At 53.2% G+C, this 13,043-nt stretch overlaps 1 protein-coding gene across 5 annotated transcripts in view; it reads left to right on the forward strand.

Moving 5' to 3' along the window:
• The window catches only part of CTTN (cortactin), a 36,708-nt gene extending 32,382 nt beyond the window's left edge, over nucleotides 1-4,326 (forward strand). For all 5 annotated transcript variants that reach the window (XM_074401820.1, XM_039471534.2, XM_039471535.2 and 2 more), the window contains 3 exons: nucleotides 992-1,169; nucleotides 1,518-1,589; nucleotides 2,807-4,326. In XM_074401820.1, coding sequence (XP_074257921.1) covers nucleotides 992-1,169; nucleotides 1,518-1,589; nucleotides 2,807-2,943 — 387 coding nt within the window. In that variant the 3' untranslated portion in view covers nucleotides 2,944-4,326. The remainder of the gene's footprint in view (nucleotides 1-991; nucleotides 1,170-1,517; nucleotides 1,590-2,806) is intronic.
• The last annotated feature ends 8,717 nt before the right edge of the window (nucleotides 4,327-13,043 follow it).

Consider the following 13,043-nt stretch of genomic DNA (forward strand, 5'->3'; position numbering starts at 1 on the left):
CACCTCCACCTGACTGTCCCTCCCGGGCTGTGCTGCTGCTGCTGCTCCCTTCTGCCCTTACTGCTAGGGCCTGGGGGGATGTGCTGGGCTAAGCCTTGGCAGCTTGTCAGGAATTGGCCCCCTCTAGATCCTCCCCTTGGCAGCCAGGGCTATCTGCCACAAGAAAGCCTAGCGGCCTGCCCCTCCCACACACTCAGCCCTTGCGTGGGTCCCGGTGCCTGCGCTGAGGGTGGAGTTGCTCTCCCTGCCTGGTTACTCTCCCTGGCGAGCCAGTTCTCGGCCACCGGCTCTTCCCAGAGCTCCTGGGTGCACGGTTCTGAGCTGTCTGCATTGCTTTCTGTCACTTACTGCCAGTGACATCAGGTGGACCCTGGTCAGAAGCGTTGATTAAAGCCACCATTGGTGATAAGCGGTTCAGAAATGTCGTTAGGGCTGAGATGCTGGAGTTATGAATAAAGAGGCGTCCACTACACGCCTTTGTAGCTGGATATGATGCTTCAGTGATGCCCTTACGGGACTCTGCAGGGGGGATTTGTTCCCGGCAGAGCCCTGTCTGCAGGCTCGGCTGCTCCGCAGCCATGTGGTGAAGCTGCGGTCAGGCAGGGCCAGGGTGCCTTGTGTGGAGATGGAGGCCTAAAAAAATAAGTCAGCCAAATTAACCCAACAAAGGCAGGCTCTGCTCCCAGGCAACAGCACAGGCAGGGGCGTGTCTCCCAACATGCCGCGTGGATGTGGTCACTGCAGGACTGGGGAGTGTTACAGCGGTGAGGACCGATCATCCAGAAAGAAATGCATGCTCCTCCCGGCACTCGCCGCCATGGTGAACATGATGGCCGGCCTGGCCTTCCCCTCCCGGGTCTGCTTCTCAGTCCTGGCTGGGGCTGAGAATGAGATGGCCGGTGGGTTTCTGCTGGCTGTGGCAGTGCGGCTTCGGCTCTCCAGAAGCCAGCAGGGGCCCCGTGCCATGGGCATGTGACCCTTCCTTCCCCAGGATGCGGCTTCCTTCAAGGCAGAGATGAGCTACAGAGGTCCTGTGAGCGGGCCAGAGCTGGAGCCCGTGTACAGCATGGAGGCCGCTGACTACCGAGAGGCCGGCAGCCAGCAGGGCCTGGCCTACGCCGCAGAGGCTGTGTACGAGAGCGCAGAGGTCCCCGGCCGCTACCCTGCAGGTACCGGCGCCCCACGTGCAGCGCCCTTCCCAGGGCGGGAAGCTCCGGGCCCCCCTCCCCTGCCTGTGGTGTCCTTGCAGGAGCCTGGGTTTGTTCACCTGCTTGCAGGGTCGTCCTCTCCCGGCCTAGAAGGGCTCTAGGTACATTTGGGGTGGCAGCTCCTGTACTGGGTCCCAGGAGGATCCCCACTGTGCCGGGGACTGGTGGGCAGGGGCAGAGGAAGGGAGGGCTTCGCCTGCCATCCCGTGTCCTTGGGACAGAGTCTTAGGAAGTGTCGCCTAAAGCTTGAGAAGGCCGGGACTGCTGTGGGACTCGGTGTGGCTCAGCTCTGTCCTGGCTTTCTTCTAGAGGACGGCGCCTACGACGAGTACGGGAACCACCTGGGGATCACCGCCGTCGCCCTGTACGACTACCAGGCTGGTGCGCGGCCCCGCTCGGAGGGGAGGCCGGGGGCGGCCGCCTCTGCGCGTTTCCTGGGAATCGCCTCTCCAGCGTTGTTTTGACTTTTAGGAATGATTTGCTTGGGATGATTTCAGAGGTTTAGAAAAGTTGCAGGCGTACCACCAAGAACACTCCATGTCCCTCACTCGGATTCCATCTCTGCACACACACAGCCTCGTTATCCTTAGCATTCTCAGAATCCTGGGAGAGCTGCAGGGGTGCCTGCCACCCCAAAGACTTCAGCATGTTTCCCAAGCCCCACCCTCGAGGTGAGGGGGCCGCACAGATGCCTCTGATGCTCGAGACCACGTTCCTGCCTGTCCCGCCCCGGCCGCCAGCTCCCTGTGTGGCCCGCTCACTCCTGAGTTCCCTTTGCAGCCTTGGCGGTTTAAGAGCAGCCTCAGTTCTGCGCCGGCCTCATCCGCCCTCCCCGCGTTTCCTCGGGGCCAGGCTGTGCCACGCTCTGGTGGCGGTGAGGTCGTGGAGGCCACGCGGTGGAGCTCTCTGCTAGGCATGGCGTCCACCTGTCCCTCTGTCCACAAAGTCACCACCACCCCTCTGCAGTTGACAAGCATCTTACGCGTGGCGTGGGCTTCCCCACAACCCCAGGCGCTACCTCCAAGCGCTTCCCGTTTCTTTCTGTCAGCTCGAGCGCTGGCCTTCTACCACGAGCTTCTATCACCAGTGAGCACCGGCCGTCCACGCTCAGTCCCTTCTGCACACGTGCGTTCGCGTGCACGCGTGTCAGTGTGTCTGGCGTCTCGGCACCTGTGCGTGGATTCTCATCACCTGGCTCTCGCCCTCCATTCCCATCTCAGCCATCACCTTGGGCTTCCCTCTGGGCGTCCCCGCCCGTCCCTCCACACCTCCATGACCTTGGACAGCCCTTCTCCTTGCCCTCTCCACGGATGTGTCTGCCAGGGAGAGAAGGGACGGGAGGGCGGGCGGGGGTGGAGTGATGTGGTGGAAACCTGCTCCTGAGGAAGGGGTCTGGGTGGGTGGCGTTCTGTGTGAAGGGCTCTGTATGTCTTTGCATCTCTCAGCTCCTGTCGGCCTCTCTGCAGTGCCGGCATCTCTGCAGGGGGCACCTCCTCTGAGCAGGCTGCCTGGGAGCTCATTCTAGGTCGCGCCCTCTTTTTCCAGCAGGCCAGGAAACGCTTGCACTCAGCATCTTTCTCTGTGTTCTTCTCCCGCAGCGGGCGATGATGAGATCTCGTTTGACCCCGACGACATCATCACCAACATCGAGATGATTGACGACGGCTGGTGGCGTGGGGTGTGCAAGGGCCGGTACGGGCTCTTCCCAGCCAACTACGTGGAGCTGCGGCAGTAGGGCCGGCCCCACCACCCGGAGCTGCGCCCCGGGTCCTCACACTACAGATCAGGCCTTCGTTGGTTCTTAGGTTTTGGGTTTTTTGTTTCTTTTTTTGTTTTTTTTGTTTTTGTTTTTTTGTTTTTTTGGTTTTTTTTTTTTCCTGGAAGGTGGGGAGGGGAATATACACATTGCTTTTATATTTAATACTTTTGCTGATGCTTTTGAAAATGTTTATGCCACAGAATTTGCTAATATATTATAATCACGTTCTTTAGGAGGACTTTGGTCATCGGTTTTATGCATTGATTTTTTTTTTTTGCCAAATTGACCATCACACGTGGCAGCTTGAGGGAGCCCGCGTTCTCTTGAGTGCATGTCGCCCTCGTGCCTGTCAAGTGCAGTCAGGCCTTCCCAGGACAAGCACGAGACCTCAGGTCGGCCCTGCGGCGGGCGGGGACCCCCGTCCCAGATCAAGTGGCTGCTCTAGAGTCTCGGTGTTTGCGAGGTGGGTCTGATGGAAATTAGCACGGACCTAAGTCCCCCAGAGCACAGGAGCTGCCACCACGCCAGACAGGAAATCCTGTCTGTGTCATACCGTGAGGGCCCGCGGGATCAGGCGACTGCTAGCAGAGACCCTGGTTTTTCTCCTGTGCCTATCCCCTGATGCCCAGGTCACCAGGAGGGCCGCTGGGAGCGCCTCCTGCCCCCGCCGCACAGTGTCACCGAGCCCTGGAGATCTCCCTGCCCCACCAGTCTCTGGATCGGGACTCACGGTGCAGTTGAGGTCTGCGTCTGCCCTGGCTTTTCATACAGGCTGATGCGTGACCGTCACCCAGATGGTCTCTGGGCCACCAGGCAGCCTGTGGCGGTGCGTGTGCCATGTCGCAGCACAGCCTCTCTGCCTTGGGAGGAAAGGCAGTACCCACTCTGCTGTGAGCCGCCAGGAACACTCCTCCCATCAATAGGGGTGGAGTATTTTTGCCAAAACATCCTGTTCAATTATGGTAGCATTTGATCAGTTGAAGGCTAGACAGTGTGAAGTGCAGATAAGTTAGTGTTTCTCCCAAGGCCCCCCCAGCTCAGGACACTGCTGTCCTGGCATCTGTGGGCACTCACTTTGTGGGAAACTCACCTCCTTCCTGAGTTGCCAGGAGGCTGGACCAGTCCCGTCATGCCATCAGGTGGGCAGTGTGTCTTTCCAGAAGGTCACGTGGAAATGGCTCAGGGCTTGGGTTGCAGAGCGCTCGTGAAGCGCGTTTTTGCTCCTGAGGTGCATTTCTCATCATCCTTGCTTTACCACGATGAGCAGTGAGGTCGGGTTTTATATGCAACTTACTGTATTGGAATTCCTGTAGCACACCTCATAGGTATGATTTTTTTAATTAAAGAATCCAGAATAAACTTTTTTTGATCCATTTGCCTTGGTCTGTGGTCACCCCGTTCTGCAGTGGCAGCCGCGCCCACGCCCACATCCCGGACCTGGGCCGGCGGAGGCCCCCCTGCTGTCCTGTGTGTCGCACAGTCCGCTCTGGGTTCAGACCCCACTGCGCCTTCCCTCTCAGTGTTCCTTAAAAGGCTGCTTCTGAAGCGAAATGTGTTTACTCCCACAGATCATCCAGCTTTTTGCACAAAGGTTCCAGGTAAGCAAAATAAAACATTCTGTGCTTAAAAGGCATTTCTGGGCTGGGCGCGGTGGATCACGCCTCTAATCCCAGCACTTAGGGAGGCCAGGGCAGGTGGATCACAAGGTCAGGAGATCAAGACCATCCTGGCCAACATGGTGAAACCCCGTCTCTACTAAAATTACAAAATTAGTCGGGTGTATTGGCGCATGCCTGTGATCCCAGCTACTGGGGAGGCTGAGGCTGCAGTGAGCCGAGATCGCACCACTGCACTCCAGTCTGGCAATAGAGCAAGACTCCATCTCAAACAAAACAAAAGACATTTCTGAATTACAATTCTCAAATCATAAGGAGGATTTTGCTCCCAGTCTCGTTTAGCTCAGAGGCACTGGAAGTTAAAGTCTGAGGGGAACAGCGGCTCTCGGAGCAGGGGGAGCTGGGTTCCAGCTCATACCTCCTGCCCATTAGGCACTCCCAGGGAGCTTTCGGGCTGTGTGACACGCCTGCTACCTCTTCCAGCCTGGGTGGTGACGGACCCCCGGGGCACTGCCTCTTCCCTTGGGCCATCCCCACATCTGCCTCTGGTTTAGTAAACAGCACCTGTGCCAGTTCTGCTCACAGGATCAGAACGTGAGAGCACCCCGCCCTCCCACGACTGTGCTGCTGTGGGCCCTGCATCACAGGTCGGAGCCCTCACGGTGAGGCCTGTCTGCTGGGTGAGAAGAAAGGAGGCTTTGAACCAGGGGAAAGGCCCAGGAGGGTGGGCGACAATCGGGGCTGGAGGACGGTGTGACGGAGGGAGGGGGTCGTGCAGAAAGGACCCCCGCTGGCCCACCCTCTGCTGTGCGACCTGCAGGTAAGCGTGGCAGGGACTCACCCGGAGCGGGACCCATCTTGAGTGGGTCTTTGTTTCTGTTCCGTTGGTGGCCGAGCGTGGCCTGACAGCCCGTGCACCTGTATCTCAGCCGCTTTCGTTTAACGTGTGGTTGGGGTTGTTTGTTTTGTTTTTGAGACAGGATCTTGCTCTGTCACTGATGCTGGAGTGCAGTGGTGTGATCTCAGCTCATGCAACCTGGGCACCCCCGGCTCGGGAGGTCCTCACACCTCAGCCTCCCGAGTCGCTGGGACTACAGGCGCCTGCTACCACACCTGGCTACTTTTTGTATTTTTAGTAGGGTTGGGGTTTCGCCATGTTGCCCAGGCTGGTCTAGAACTTCCGACTTCAAATGATTCTCCCGCCTCAGCCCCTTCAAGTGCTGGGATTACAGGCATGAGTTGCTGTGCCTGTCCTAAATGTGGTGGTTTTAATGTTAGCTCACTACCTTCCGTCTCAAAGTTGGATTCACTCCCCAGGTCCCCTCTGGCCTGAGGAACAGCCTAGGAGCTGGCTTGCCAGGCAGCTGCTTGGTCTCAGCCCGATGGAGGAGGGAGTGCAGGAGGCGGACGTGCTTTTCTTTCTTGATGCCCAGACATGGGAAATAATTTTGTCACCTATTGGCACAGGCACCTCCAAGAGCCACTGCAGCCACTGTTGGCCACTTCGGGCACTCAGGTGTGGGCACAGAATGGAGAGTGCTGACTTTGCTCCTGTAAGAGCTGCCCTCTAATGCCTCTTCAACACAAGATGTTCAGAGGGGCTGACATGGTATTAACTGTGCATGTGCTTCGTGCTGGGTCTCGGAAGGGAAATGTTGAATGAGAGAGATGGCTTAGCCCTGGGAAAGCTTGCCAAGGCCAGCTCAGCCATGGAGACCCCAACCCAGGCAGTGCTGAAGGAATTAAGAACAGGCATAGAGATAGAAAGCAAAACGTGGGTTCAGAGCGGAGCACCCGGGGTCTCACAGCATTTCCAGCTGAGAGCCCAGAGCAGACGCTGATCCACATACTTGATTCTCTACCTTCCAGTGACAAATTTGACAAGCCGATGTGCTGTGTTCTTTCATTGGTTAAAGGTAAACTAACCAGGCACCTGCTGTATGTTTAGGGTAGGTTAAAGACAACCTAGAAAGTGCTCTTCAGAGAGAACAAAGGAAAGGGTCACATATCCTGTGTTCAAAGAACGGATTCATCTGGTGTGAGACGTACTCATATTGGTTATGCTTTATAATTCTTGAAGCAGTTTTCTGCTTTGTGGGGTAGACTGGGTGTTCTTTGCTGCCACTCAGTAAACAGTGTGATTTCTCACACACGTCAGAATTTGCTCTCAACAGAAGCTGACACAAGAAACCAGTCATGCCACCACTGTGTTTAATTTTTCGCATCAGTTTATTTTTTTTTGAGATAGAGCCTCGCTGTCTCCCAGGCTGGAGTACTGTGGCGCAATCTCATTGCAGCCTCCACCTCTGAGTAGCTGGGACTACAGGCGTGCACCACCATGCCTGGCTAATTTTTGTGTTTTTAGTAGAGACAGGGTTTCGCCATGTTGGCCAGGCTGGTCTCGAACTCCTGACCTCAGACGATCCTTCGCCTCTGCCTTCCACAGTTCTGGGATTACAGGCATGAGCCGCCACGCCCAGCCTCCACCACTGTGTTTAATTCTAACCAAGGAGAAGAGGAAGTTCTGAAAGCAAAACGAGGAGATGTCGAAACCCGGCTCGGGACTGGCCCGGAGCCGCCTCTCAAGGAAAGCTGGCCCTGTTGTGTCCTCCACGCTGGGGCCTGCATGGACTGGGCACGGTTTTTGACCCCTGCCTGGCTGACCTTCAGCTCCAATTTCTTCATCTGAAAGTGAGGATAAAAAAATTAACCCCTCTCTCTAGTCAGATGCGTACTAGAGCCACCACCTTCTTGAACCTGAGATATATTGCCCGGATACACCTTCACAGTCTGATCGAGCACACTGAATATATCTTAACAAAAGGTAACAATACATTTTAATAATTTTGACTTATTTTGCCTGAAACATTAGGATTCTCTCCTCATCTCAGTCCTATGTTTGTTTTTTTGAGACAGAATCTCACTCTCTTGTCTCAAGCTGGAGTGCAGCGGCACAGTTTCGGCTCACTGCACCCTCCGCCTCCCAGGTTCAAGTGATTCTCCTGCCTCAGCCTCCCGAGTAGCTGGGATTACAGGCGCCCGCCACCACACCTAGCTAATTTTTGTATTTGTAGTAGAGACAGGGTTTTACCATGTTGGCCAGGCTGGTCTTGAACTCCTGGCCTCAAGTGATCTGCCTTGGCCTCCCCCAGTGCTGGGATTACAGCGTGAGCTACCGCGCCCGGCCCCCCAGGCCTGTGTTTTGAATTCTGTTTGGTTTCTCCCATATTCCCTCTGGTGGTTTCCTTCTCACTCGTTTAACCTCCCGTGGGAAGACAGCTCTGCTTTTGATGGTGGTTGTGAAAATGCATACAGACAGCAATGGAGTCAGAGAATTCTGTGTGGTGTGGTAATATTCTTTTTTTTCCTGCCTAGCGTCATTGTTATAATAATGCTTCTCCGATGACAGAGCATTTGAGACAGCCCAGTTGTCATTTGTGAGATGTCAGTTTTCCCTGACATAAGCCATCTCTGGATTTAACGTTTGTCAGTATTTTCTGTGAATTACACCTCCTGCTGTTACATGGAAATAGTGTTGTCCCTTGGCACGTGCAGGAGATCGGTTTCACTTCCTCCCTCCCTCCCGTACCCAAATCTGCACGTGCTCAAGTCCCCCAGTGCCCTGCAGAAGCCACATCTATGAAAAGCTGGCCTTGCGTGTGCAGGTTTTGCGTTCTGTGAATGCTGCAATTTGTTGTTGTGACAGGGTGGCACTCGGCCACTCAGGCTCTACTGCAGTGCAGTGGCTCCATCATAGCTCACGGCAGCTTCAGCCTCCCTCACTCAAGCAATTTCTCACCTCAGCCTTCTGAGTATCTGGGACCTCAGGTGCACACCCTCCATGCCTGGCTAATTTTTTTTTTTTTTTTTTTTTTTTTTTTTTTTAAGTCTTTGTAGATACAGCATCTCACTGTGTTACCCAGGCTGGTCTTGAACTCCTGGCCTCAAGCCACCCTCCTGCCTCAGCCTCCCAAAGTGCTGGGATTACAAGTGTAAGCCACTTTGCCCAGCCTGAATACTGTATTTTTGATGTGTTTGGTTTAAAAAAATGTGTATAAGTAGACGCTCACTGTTCACAGTCTTGTTCAAAGGGCAGCTGTGTTCTCCTGAGTCAGTGTGTGAATGAGACGCATGGGAGTCCTGGCGGGCCTGATCACCCTCACCTCCCAAAGATGCTGGATCCTAATCCCCAGAACCTGTGACGACGTTACCCCGCGTGGCAAAGGAGAATTAGGTAGCAGACGGAATGAAGGTTACTAATTAGCTGGCCTTAAAATACAGAGATTATCTTCAGCACACGGCACTGGGAAAGCGATACTCACGTGCAAGAGAGTGGTGTTGGTCCCTTACCTTTCACCAGACAGAAAAATTAACTCAAAATAGATTAAAGACCTAAACACAAGACTTAAGTCTGTAAAACTCTTAGAAGTAAACAGGGAAAGCTTCATGACATTGGCGCTTTCATGACATTCGTGATTCGGCAATGATTTCTTAGGTACAGAACCAAAAGCACAGACAGCAAAAGTAAAAATAGGTAAGTTGGGCCGGTGTGAGTGGCTCACGCCTGTAATCCCAGCACTTTGGAAAGCCGAGGCGGGCAGATCACTTGAGGTCAGGAGTTCGAGAGCAGCCTGGCCAACATGGCGAAACCCGTCTCTATTAAAAATACAAAAATTAACCAGGCATGGTGGCATGTGCCTGTAAACTCAGCTACTTGGGAGGCTGAGGCACAGGAATTGCTTGAACCTGGAAGGCAGAGGTTGCAGTGAGCCGAGATCACTCCACTGCACTCCAGCCTGGGCAACAGAGTGGTACACCATTCTAAAAAAAAAAAAAAAAAAATAGGTAAGTTGGATATCATAAAAAACCAGCATTGAAGGATATAACAATGAAAAGGCAACCTAAAGAGTGGGAAAAAATACCTGCAAGTCATATGTCTGGTAAGGGGATAATGTCCATAATTTGTAAAGAACTACAGCTAAACAACAAATACTTTAAAAACAAGCAAAGGATTTGAATAGATGTCTCAAAGAAGATACGCAGATGGACAATGAGCAGGAGAAAGCAATCCCAGCACCACCTATCATTAGGGAAATGCAAATCAAAACCACATGGAGGTCGGGCACAGTGGCTCACCTGTAATCCCAGCTGTTTGGGAGGCTGAGGCAGGAGGCTCACTTGGAGCCCAGAAGTTTGAAACCAGCCTGGGCAATATAGGAAGACCTTGTTTCTACCAAAAATAAAACATTAGCCGAGCATGGTGGCACCTGCCCGTAGTCCCAGCTACTCAGGAGGCTGAGGCAGGAGGATGGCTTGAACCCAGGAGGTCAAGGCTGCTGTGAGCCACGATGGCAACATCTCACTCCAGCCTGGGGGACAGAGCCAAGCCATTGCAGTAACCTCTCCCACCCATGAGGTGACTACCATGAAGAAAACTACAGGCGTCGGTGAGGAGGTGGAGAAATCGGACCCTCGTCGCATGTTGGTGAGAATGTAAGATGATGCTCACGGTGCTGTGGAGAACCGTATAGCAAATCCTAAAAATGAACAGAAGTTCCATATGACCCAGCAATACCTCTTCTGGGTATGTACCCCAAGTACCTGAAAACACGATCTCGAAGAGGTATTTCCACACCCATATTCTTAGCAGCAGCATTATTCTCTGGCCAAAAGGTGGAAGCAGCTCACTCTCCATCTGTGGGTGGGTGGACGGACAAAATGTACACACAGACGGTGGAATATTATTCAGCCTTGGAAAGGCAGGATAGTCCTAGCTATTCAGGAGGCTGAGTTGGGAGGATCCTTTGAGCCCAGGAGTTCAAGGTTACTGTGAGCTATAGTCCCAGCACTGCACTCCAGCCTAGGCAAGAGTGAGGCCTTGTCTCTTTTAAAAAAAAAAAAAAAAAAAAAAAAAAAAAAGCCGGACGCGGTGGCTCACGCCTGTAATCCCAGCACTTTGGGAGGCCGAGGCGGGTGGATCACGAGGTCAAGAGATCGAGACCATCCTGGCCAACACGGTGAAACCCCGTCTCTACTAAAAATACAAAAAATTAGCTGGGCATGGTGGCGCGTGCCTGTAATCCCAGCTACTCAGGAGGCTGAGGCAGGAGAATTGCCTGAACCCAGGAGGCGGAGGTTGCGGTGAGCCGAGATCGCGCCATTGCACTCCAGCCTGGGTAACAAGAGCGAAACTCCGTCTCAAAAAAAAAAAAAAAAAAAAAAAAAAAAAAAAAAAAAAAAAAAAAAAAAGGAAATCCTAACATGCTACAACACGAGGAACCTTGGAGACGTTAGACTAAGTGAAAGAGGCCAGTCACAAAAAGACGAATACGGTGTGATTCATGGGAGGTCCCTAGAGCAGTCAAATTCCCGGAGACGGAGCATGGTGGCTGCCAGGGGCCGGGTGGGAGTGGGAGCGCCTGTTTAACGGGCACAGTTTCCATTTGGGATTATGTCTTAGTCTCTTTGTGTTGCTATAAAGGAATACCTGAGGCTGGGTAATTTCTGAAGGAAAGAGACTTGGCTCAGGCCTCTGCAGGCTGTACAGGGAGCATAACGCCCGTGTCCGCTCCCGGGGAGGCCTCAGCTGCTTCCACTCATCGGGGAGGAGCCGGGGAGCCCGTTTATGCTCAGATCGCGTCGGGAGAGGAAGGAAGCGGGCAGGTGCAGGCTGTGAACAACCAGCTCTCTCAAGAAAGAACAACTCTCTCCCGCCCCTGGGGAGGGCATTAATCTATTCACGAGGGAATCTTCCACCCCGTGACACAAGAGCCTTCGCTGGGCAGCGTATGAGATCAATTCCAACGTGAGGGTCGGAGGAGTCGGACAATCCCTCTCGAACCCCAGTGGAAGATGCGAATATTCTGGAGCTGGGTGGCAGCGGCTAAAAGCCACTGACCTGTTCATGGAAAAATGGTTAAAATGGCGATTTTTATGCTTTGTATATTTTACCACATTTTTTTTGTTTGTTTGTTTTTTGAGTCAGAGTTTCGCTCTTGTTACCCAGGCTGGAGTGCAATGGCGCGGTCTCGGCTCACCGCAACCTCCGCCTCCTGGGTTCAGGCAATTCTCCTGCCTCAGCCTCCTGAGTAGCTGGGATTACAGGCACGCGCCACCATGCCCAGCTAATGTTTTGTATTTTTAGTAGAGACGGGGTTTCATCATGTTGACCTGGATCGTCTCGCTCTCTTGACCTCGTGATCCACCCGCCTCAGCCTCCCAAAGTGCTGGGATTACAGGCTTGAGCCACCGCGCCCGGCCATATCACATTTTTTTTTTTTTTTTTTAAAGGCAGATATCTTTTCATCATATGAGTGAGGCCAGTGCAATCCGAAGGGTCCCCACAGGTGGAAGCAGCAGGAGCCAAGATCCCAGGAACACCGCAGCCTCTGGAAGCCAGGCCGGGGAAGCAAGTGGACCCCCCCTTATTATTTTCTCTTCCCCTCCCCTGCAAGGTCAGTCCCGGGAGCCCAGAAAGTGCTTGATAAATGATCTGCAGCTGATTGAGCGAAGAAACGAGTGAGCCGAGCCCATAGGCTTCATTAGTGCCGGATGCGTGGCTTTTCAAATTAAAGCTCTGTGCCTCTCGATTGAGCAACTCCAAGAGCCGAGGTGCCCACCCTGCTGCCCTCCCCCTGGTGGGTTTTGTACCCGACTGCTCACCAGAGCAGAGAGCCACGAACAGGATTTGATTTTAGGAAAAGAAGACCAGGAGACTCAGCCCAGGAGTCGGCCTGGGTTCAAATCCTGGTCGCATGCTTTCTGCTTTATCACCCTGGGCCTGTGATTTAATTCTTGGCTCTTGTACGTTTGGGTGGAAAGTAACAACTTCCTGCAGTGGGGAGGACCAGTTTGCCCGCCTTCTGCACCGTGGCTGGCACTGCTCATTAGCAGGTTAAAACAGCTTTGCCAATAGGTGTCTCATATTGTGGTTTTAATGCACCTTTCACTATGAGTAACAGCTTTTCCTTTGTTTAGGAAAGATTTATATTTCTCTGTGTACCGTTTATAATATTTGCCTACCTGTACCCCCTATTTTTCCTTTTGTCTTTTATTTTATTTACAGTAGGATTTTTTTTCCTGCAGAATTTTAGAATTTTGACGTGGCTTGCTTAATCCGCAGTGCAGGGAGGCTCAGAATTCATATTCCCATAGAAACAACAGTCTAACTCATGATTTGGTTCCAGACAAACTCACTGAAACTGATTTCGTTGTATGATGCAAACCCCGTACACGTGTACGGTGAGGACTTCAGCCTGACCCTGAGTGAAACGGCAGCCACTCCAGGGTTCACAGCCAAGCAGGGAGATGCATTTGTGTTCAGATGATCTTTAGCGGGGCACAGGAGGAGGAAGAAACCGCAGTAATAAAAGGTCAGTTCAGTAACCCAGGCAAGAGGTGTGGAGGCTTAGACGGGATGGCACCGGTGGAGTGGGAGATGCGGGGCTCAGCACTTGGCTG

Source organism: Saimiri boliviensis, chromosome 6 (assembly GCF_048565385.1).
Source record: "Saimiri boliviensis isolate mSaiBol1 chromosome 6, mSaiBol1.pri, whole genome shotgun sequence".
NCBI lineage: Eukaryota > Metazoa > Chordata > Mammalia > Primates > Cebidae > Saimiri > Saimiri boliviensis.